At 49.9% G+C, this 8,703-nt stretch overlaps 1 protein-coding gene across 6 annotated transcripts in view; it reads right to left on the bottom strand.

Annotated features, from left to right (window-relative positions):
- Nucleotides 1–1,143: 1,143 nt before the first annotated feature.
- The window catches only part of DAPK2 (death associated protein kinase 2), a 120,235-nt gene continuing 112,675 nt past the window's right edge, over nucleotides 1,144–8,703 (bottom strand). For 4 of the 6 annotated variants that reach the window (XR_004348568.1, XR_004348570.1, XR_004348569.1 and 1 more), the window contains 2 exons: nucleotides 4,641–4,730; nucleotides 4,493–4,532 (listed from right to left, as the gene is read on the bottom strand). Coding sequence is in view for 2 of the 6 variants with exons in the window: in XM_032623570.1 (XP_032479461.1) it covers nucleotides 1,759–1,839; nucleotides 4,449–4,532; nucleotides 4,641–4,730 (255 nt within the window). In the remaining 4 variants the exon portion in view is untranslated. Of the gene's footprint in view, nucleotides 1,840–4,448; nucleotides 4,533–4,640; nucleotides 4,731–8,703 lie in introns of those variants that run through there. The other 2 variants (XM_032623570.1, XM_032623571.1) reach the window with 2 other exon arrangements.

The raw sequence follows: 8,703 nt of genomic DNA, 5'->3' as shown, positions 1-8,703 counted from the left end.
CAAGCTTGCAGGCCACTCCATTTCTGGCTGGAAGCTTTTCTGAAACTGGACTGCCTTTCTGTTTCTGTGGGGCCATTTTGCCCTGGATCATTCACTGGATGAGGGCCGCTGGGCCCACTCTCTCACACAATGTGCTTAAAACTTGCTGCTGACAAAGGGAAAGGATGCCTCCCCTTCTCCCTGTGCCCTTTCCTTCCCTCCCTTATTTTCTTCCCCTCTTTCCTTCCTGGCACACTTTCCCTCACTCACCTTCCAAAACTTCTCTCCCTTTTTCCCACCTCTTCCCAGGTACTTTCTCAGCCTTGGTGCCTCACCCTGACCCTTTATACTTCTGGCTTCCAACGGTCTTCTCGTGGGTTTCTGATCAGCACCACCATTCCTTTGGCCTGGAAAGCAGGGTTCAGATTTCTATGTTGTCCAAGTTCTCTTGCCATCTTCACTCAAGGGTCCAGGTAATCCATCTTTTTTTTCCTCTCCTTTCTCCCTGTAGGGTCCCTCTTTCACCTTCTCCAACCACATCTTCATAAAGCCCCCTGCCCTTATCTTGGCCATCGTTGGCAGGTGTATTAGTTCTCTGGAGCGGCCTCAACAAAGAAGCACAGTCTGGGTGGCTTAAACAACAGAAATTAATTTTCTCATAGTTCTGGAGGCCAGAGGTCTGAGATTGAGTCTTGGCAGGGTTGGCTTCTTCTGAGGCCTCTCTCTTTAGCTTGTAGATGGTCGCTTTCTCACTGTCTCTTCATATGGTCCTGTGTGTCCTGATCTCTCTTCTTATAAGGACACCAGTCATATTGGATTAGGGTCTACCTCAGTGACCTCATTTTACCTTAATTACCTCTTTAAAGACCTGTCTCCAAATACTCAGTGGTACCAGAGGTTGGGAGACACAACTCAGTCCACACCAGCAGGGGTGACTGTCATCGTAGCGGAGGGAGTACAGGCATTATATGCTGGTACCTGGGCTGATTTTCTTGGGCTGCACTCCTTTAGGGAAGGATGTAGAAGGTAGGCACCCTGCAGTCCAGAGCGGGTGGTTCAGTATGACCTTCGGAGGTGCTATCCACTCAGCACCCCAGCTGCTCCCCGACAGTCATAGGCACCTGAGCTAAAGAAAATCAGATCGGGAGGGTCCTAAAAGAAGCCGAGCATCAGGTAAACCAGAAGTTTAATAAAAATGAAAAAAATTACAACACAGTGGGCTGAAAATGGGCTGCTTTAGAAGGTTTGATATGTTGGCCAGCATGACACGTGGACTCCATGTGGGTTCTGGGAGGTCACAGGATTGGTCCCTCATACCCCAAGATTCATTTCACTTCTTATCTTGTTCCCATGGGGGAGCCCTCTGTCTTCCTGGTGTCAGTTTTGACCAGGCTGGTTCTGAACTCCCTCATCCTGTGAGGAAAGCTGCCTGAATCTGACCTTCACCCATGATGATGATGGTCATTTGCATAATTTTCTTAGGTCCACATCCCCATCCCAGGTTCTGAGGTTGGCAGCAGGTGAAAGCCCATTTTGTGGAGAATTAAGAGCTTTGGGAATGCTGGAGTCTCCTGCATTCCCAGGAGGTGACAGCCACAGCTCCCAGGGTCTCCTGGCTCCCCTGCAAATGCTTCTGAATGCTGCATGCCCATCTCTCTTGCAAAGTGCTCAGGGATGCAGAATGCCTGGGTGCTGGCGACAAGCGGGGTCCAAGAGTCTGCATAGAAAGGAGCCCTGCGGGGCCCAGGCCTCCCTGGTGGCCACCTTGAGCCTGGCCAGTTAGGAGGTACTGCTCCTCCTCCGGGGGTGGAGGGCTTTCCTTTTGGCGATGTCCTCCTCTGTGTCACTCTCACAATTCCTCTGGAAGACAGAAAAAAAGAGAGACCCAGGGCAAGAGGGTCAGAAGGTGCCAGGAATGGGGTTGTGCTGGGTAACCTGAGCTGATACACGTGGGTCACGGGCCTGTAAACCAGGGAGATGGACATTGAGGGGAAGCCTGTTGCTCTGTCTAGACACCAGGGGTGGGTGGGATGGGGGTGGGGAGGGACCTGAAATGGGGCCAGACCAACTGCCTTGAGGCCGCCTTCCCAGGAGGAAGGAATACAGGCAGAGCAGAGCATCTAGGGAAAATCAGGGACCCGAAGAGGCCAAATTATAATAATAATGAAAATTATATCCGGTGTCCTTTGTGGCTGCCACATAATCAAGACCACTTGGATAGTTGGTCTGTGGGCTGGTGGGTCTCCTGAACTCAGCCTAGAGAGAACGGGGGAGGGATAGCCACAGGGATCTCCCCAGACTCTGACGGCCACCTCCCCGCCTCTTCTTTGACTGGCTTAAGCTGCACATTTAGCCAGCCCTGCCATGTAGTCTTTCCAGGGAAATGGCTTCCGTGCTCCATTTTTATGAAAGAGAAAAAGAGCAAAGTGCAGTCCATCAGCTCGTACATGGCTAAGCCAGAGTGGAGCAGCCACCCTGGTGGTCACCGTGCCTTTTTCATTCACACCACATGCATCTAATTAAATTATTAAAACTATTAAACAAAGTCCTAATTCAGAAAGACAATGCAAGTCATAAAAAAAAAATCTACTGTCAGATGTTCAATTTTAATGCTTCCTAAACAAAAGGACGTATCTTTTCTTTTTTAAGGAAAATGCCTTTTGGAAAACTGAATAATAGATGTCTGGAACCCATTCCTTTTTCTTTTCTTTAATTCTTTGGCCACGCCATGCAGCACGCAGGGATCTTAATTCCCTGACCAGGGATCGAACCCCAGCCCCCTGCAGCGGAAGCCCAGAGTCTTAACCACGGGACCACCAGGGAAGTCCTCTGGGACTCATTCCTTTTCCACGTGTAGGGTGAGCCATCGAGCTGATATCAGGTGCTGACTGTTTGAGTAAAAAAGAGGACTATTTTAAATGTTTGCACAAGGACAAAAATTAGGAAAGAGTTTTATACGCTTTTCAATTACTCTCTGTTCCTCTTTCCCAATGGCCAGCACCGTATCAGGGCAACTCGGCCTGAAAGGCATGCCCTCTGTCAGCCATGTGCCTACCCAGGGCCCTCTCTCCTTCCCCTGGCCTGAGCCAGCTGGCAATCCAAGGTCAAGATCAACTTTAGCCAAATACATCCTGGACCAAGCCCGGCTATGACAATAAAAATAACTCGAGCTCTGCTGAATAGAAACTTTTGAGCATGAGTCAGAGCCATACAATACAAAAGACAGCTGGAGAACAGTTTGCCTGTGATTAACAGGGATTTTCAGAGGGAGCAAGTCCAGTCCCCTTTTACAGCAGATGAGGAAGGCAGCCAGAGAAGGGACATGGCTTGGCCAAAGCCACACGGTTGTTTTGGGTCTCTGGAGCCATAAATCCTCAAGTTCCGGACAAGAGTGAGAATCAAGAAGGGTTCAGGCTGGTGGGGGGAGCACAGGGGCTGCGCCAGGTCCCGCAATGCAGCCTAAGTGCTGTGCGCCCTGAGGCTGCCCAGGGCTGCCGGCCCATTCACCTCAGGCTGCTGCCTTCCAGCCTCTTCCTGAGCAGGCAGTCACCTTCTGTCCTGACCTGTGTCATCCTAGACCCTCCTGGGGCCCTCACCACACTCCGTGAGCAGTGGGGAGGGTCTGTCAGGGAACCTCGACCAGCTGCAATACTAACACTGCATTTCGTAGCACCAGCACTGCATTTTACAGTTTACAAGAGGATTTTAAACAACAATAATAGCTGCTAATAAGTATTGAGCACTTAAAATGCCAGGCTCTAAGAATATGTCATCATTTAATCCTCATGACTACCCTGTGAGGTAGGAACTATTGTTAACCCCATTTTACAAATGATGACATTTTGGCACAGAGAGGTTAAGTAATTTCCTCAAGGTCTCACAGGAAGTGGAAGATTTGAATCCTAGCAGTCTGGCTCCAGAGGCCATGCTCTTGACTACTATATTATTTTGTAAGTCTCTCATTTTAGATGTACGTAAAACTGCAACACGCTAATCAAATATAAGATATCATCTAAATATTATTGTTTTTATTATTATTGGCAATCTAAAGCAAAACAGAAATGGGAAAAATCGGCAAATGAATGTAAAGCTTTCATTCTAAAGCAGATCCTTGGATCATCAGGAATTGATTTTGGATTGCCCCCGGCAGTCTCATTGTCCACTGTTCCCACGGTCCCTGGCAGGCTACAGGTCCTCAGGGGAAAGCTGGGGCTGTGGAGTGGCAACAGCAGTACCTTTGAAAGCCCACCAGGAAAGGATTCGATGTCCTCCAGAGGCTCATGCTGCCCCCTTGGAGTGCCCCCTCCCAGCACTACCCCAGTGGTCCGTCCCCCACCCCGCCCAACACAGATCACAGTGCAGAGCCTGCCAGAAACAGTTAAGCCCCACCTCCTCTCCCCGCCCCCTTCCCCCCAGCTCCAGGCCACACCCAGAGTTCCACCCAATCAGAGGGCATTGCATTTACCCACCAGGTCCTCATTCTGCCTGAGCTGCACCTTCTTCATCAGGGAGCGGGTGAGGTGGTTACACAAGGAGACAATGCTGAAGGAGAGCTGAGGGAGGGGGAGGAGAGGAACCGCCAGGTGAGGATGTACACCGAGACCCCGGAGGGAACCAGGGGCCCACCTGGCCCCCGCCCCCACCCCTAAGCCCTGACCCACCTTCCACCGCCTGCGGACATACTGCTTCTTGAAGTTCTCCAGGTTGACCAGGGACTCCCTGCGCACCAGGGCTTGCTGGTTGTCCACAGGCTGGGAGACAAAGCAGAGCATGGCGGCTGACGCTGGGCTTCGGACGGCAGCTGGGCCCCTGACCTCACGCCACCCTTAGCCTGACCCCGGGACCTCCCTGCTGGGCAGGGCACGCAGAGGAACCTCACGCTGAGGGCAATGGCTCCAGAAGTCCCAGCTGTTCCGGAGATGCCCTCTGCACCCCTGCGCTATTATTACCACAGCCAGATGTGCACGCTGGCTGGGCTGGAGGCTCAGCCCCTACCTCCCCGAAGGGGAAGAGCAGGAGGCAGATCCTTCAACCATGGGTCACTCTGGGGAAGGGTCATCGTACAGCAGCCCACGATGCCCACTGTGCACTGGGCCAGTTCTGGGCCTAGCAAAATGGATGCCTCGTTAGCAGACGGGCATTAGTACTCCACTCAAAAATAAATGTAAGGAAATAGGGGCTTTGATGGGGGTCGAGAGGAGATGGGATGTGTAGTTGCCTTTCACTGCTTGGCAGTCAAGGCTTAGCTTAAACCCTGACTTCTCCAAGAAACCTGGCATGGCTTCTCTGAGCCTCAGTTTTTCTCATCTGTAATATGGGGATAATAAATAACATTGTGTCACAGGGTTGTTAGGATTAAGTAATGGGGATGTAAAGTGCTTAGCTTAGAGTTTCTCAATAAATAGTAATACATTATTGATAGCCTTCCTGTCTTCTCCATTCCATCTTTTTATAAATTATTTTTATAATAGCTTTATTGCAATATAATTGATATACAAAAAAAACTGGACATATTTAATGGACTCCAATGTGAGGAGTCCATTCCCTCATGAATTCCTGCCTCTTCGTAAAAAAAGGTTTTCCTAGATTGAGAAATCAAGAGATGGGTTTCAGGGGTTCTGTGAACCTCCTGAAATGGTCTGCAAATTTTAGTGCATAAACTTGTACATAAATGTTCATAGCAGCATTATTCATAATAGACAAAAAGTGGAGAGGACCTAAATGTGCATCAACTGATGAATGGACAAAATGTGGTATATCCATACAATGGAAGAACTGAATGGCAAATCCATTCATGGAAAGAATGAAGTACCAATACATAGTACAACATGGATAAACCTTGAAAACAGTATCATAAGTGAAAGATGCCAGACACAAGAGGCCACGTATCGTATGATTCTAATTACATAAAATGTCCAGAATAGGCAAATCCACAGAGACAGAAAGTAGATTAGTAGTCGTCAGGGCTGGAAAGAAGGGAGAATGCGGAATGACTATCTATGAAAGGGTGTGAAGTTTCTTTCTGGGGTGATGAAAATGTCCTGGAATTAGATAGTAATGATGGTTGTATAACCTTGTGAATATACTAAAAAGCACTGCATTGTACATTTTCAAATGGTGAATTTTATAGTATGTGAATTATAGCTCAATAAAAAAAAAACTTAGTGTATAGGTACAGACATACATTTCCTCTGAGAAGAGTCAATAGCTTCCAATGATTCTTAAAGGACTCCGTGACTCCAGGAAACAAACTGCCTGGGGCGATCCATAAGGTCCCATCCAGCTCTATTCTTCTCTCTGCTCTGACAGCCTCCTCACAGCAGTGCCTCCTCTGGCACCTCAGTGACCGCTGAGTGAGGTCACTCATTGATTCCTGATGCTGGTCTTGTCTCCTAACCACACTGCAAGCACACCTCCATGCCTGTTTATTTTTCATCATGGCACCAGGTGCCAGTGGAAGCCAATGCATATGGCCGGCCCACACTGCTCTGGACCTGACATCTTCTGGCAGGAGGCCCCTTCCCTGTTTACCCAATCTCCCCTCCTCCAGGGACAGCCTCCTGTGTGTTTCAAAGCCCAATTCAGACATGACCTCTTCCAAGATAACTTCCCAAGAAACACTCTCTCTCTCCTAACATGACAACACACGTGTGCTCCTTTATTTATACTTAACCCTCTCTCGGTCAGCTCTGCAGTGGAGTCATCCCACTAGTGGGCAACAAACAGGAAGAACTTTCTTCATGTTTTTGTCAATGTTTCCTCACTACCCACTCCTGATGCCAGAGGCAATAAGATCGTGGGTGCTGAAGAGCTGTATGGATAAACTGTCTCCCTGAGCTGCTGCAGAATCAAACCAGAATGGAAGTCCCAGACCTGCTCATTCCCTCCGGTGAGTAGGCCAGGCACCTGCATCAGCCCCGCCGTGAGAACCACGGAAGGTGTGTCATGACACCATGACTCCCCACAGCTCTGCCTGGGAATCAGCGAGGTGGAGAGGCAGGAGTCCTTGGGAGGTCAGGGAGCGCGGGAGGAGAGGGCACGCAACCTTGACACAGTGAGGGAGATGAGGAGAGCCAGGGGCTTTTCGCTCCCCCAAAATGGGACACGGTGGTTTGGGCCAAGAGTGCGGAGGGGAGAGAGGAGGAAAAGGAGGAAGGTAGAGAGGAGAGAGAAGAGAAAAGGATTGTTGCTCTCCCAGCTCTTTCCTTAACCGCCTCTCACCTCCTCCGCGAGCCCAGCCCTGGCTTTAGGTTCCCACCTGGAAGAGAGATGCAAAAGAGGGCACAGGGCAACTGATCTGTGCTGAGCCTGGCTTTTCCTGGCACCAAAGCCTTCCAGCAGCTTCTGGGCACTCTCAATAGAACCCAACAGGCTCACCAAGAACCCCAAGGCCTGTATCATCTGGGTCTTCCTGTAACCTGATTTTCTCCCCATCTCCTTGCTGTACCCTGTGGCTTTCCATGGCATGGGTCTGCTTGCTGCGTCCAGGAACCCAAGGTCTCTGGGGTCTTACTGTATTTACTTTGTCATTTTGTTCCGGTCTCTGCCTCAAATGTCACCTCCTCAGGAGGCCTTCCTTGGACCACCCTATATAATAATAGCACCCAGCTGCCCCATGCAACCCACAGTGCCTCTGCCCTAGTTCTTCATAGCACCGCCACTACCTGACATTTTATTCCATATTTATTCATTTGTTGTTAATTTCCACCTCCCCATACCTCTCAGCAACTAGTTTCTCCTTCCCAAGGTGACTGGCCATCCTGCCTTCCCAGCCCACAGAACATTTCTACCTCTAACTTCACAAATGTCTGCAATTCACCTTCGAGTCGAACCCCTTGCAAGGGACACTCTTGCACGTCACTTGGACAGTTTGATGAGCTGGAATTAGTAGACTCTGGGGAGTGAAGGGACCTCTTTTGTCTACTTACCGATTGACGCCCTTGTGAGGCGAAGAGATGGCTAAACCCCACGTATGGAAGGCTGACAGGCAGGCTCGGGAGTCCTGTTAGTGAGAATCCCACCTTCCAACTGGTCCAGCAGTGCCAGCCACTGAGCAGAGATGCCCAACTGAAATATCACAATCGGAACCGTTCCCAGAGGCCATTCATGGGAGGTGATGCAGTTACTTCTAGGGCCCTGTCTATATGCTACACAAAACAGCATGAACTCTGAGGAAGAGGCTATAACCTGTCAGGCTGGCCTTTCCCAATCAATGGGCCTTGTGGTTGCTAAGAGGCTCACCAAGCGCTGACACCGTTGTCATCTAGGCATGAAGACCGAGAGACATAAATTCTGCAGTGAGATCAGTCCCCAGAAGGGATGTGGCCCAGCACTTTGGATTAAATTCAGGGTGTGAGGGGCGACAGAGTTTGTTCCACCTTCTCCTGACCCTCCCCTTCTGCAAACAAACAGTGCCCACCATCAGCCTTGTGGTCCTTCAGTGATACCAGAGAGTGTGGAGGATTTTAGACCAGGCTTCCTAGGAGCATGTCTGGTGTCTCAGAAAAATGTTGGGAAGGGAGAAAAGAAGACAGAACGCTTGTGGCTACAGTCAGGTTTTGTTCATGCAAGGTCTCTGAAAAAGTCCATTGGGGAGAGCTAGGCAGCACCGACATCCACAGAGCAGGGAGATGAAGCAGCAGCCATCCTCCCAGGCATTAAAGACAGACCCTGGCTTTCCAGAAGAGGCACTCCAAAGACTTTTCTCTAAATACCGGCCTCCAT

This window comes from Phocoena sinus, chromosome 2, assembly GCF_008692025.1.
Source record: "Phocoena sinus isolate mPhoSin1 chromosome 2, mPhoSin1.pri, whole genome shotgun sequence".
Lineage (NCBI taxonomy): Eukaryota > Metazoa > Chordata > Mammalia > Artiodactyla > Phocoenidae > Phocoena > Phocoena sinus.
The sequence above is the reverse complement of the archived record's forward strand: the minus strand, read 5'-3'. Positions and strand labels throughout refer to the sequence as shown.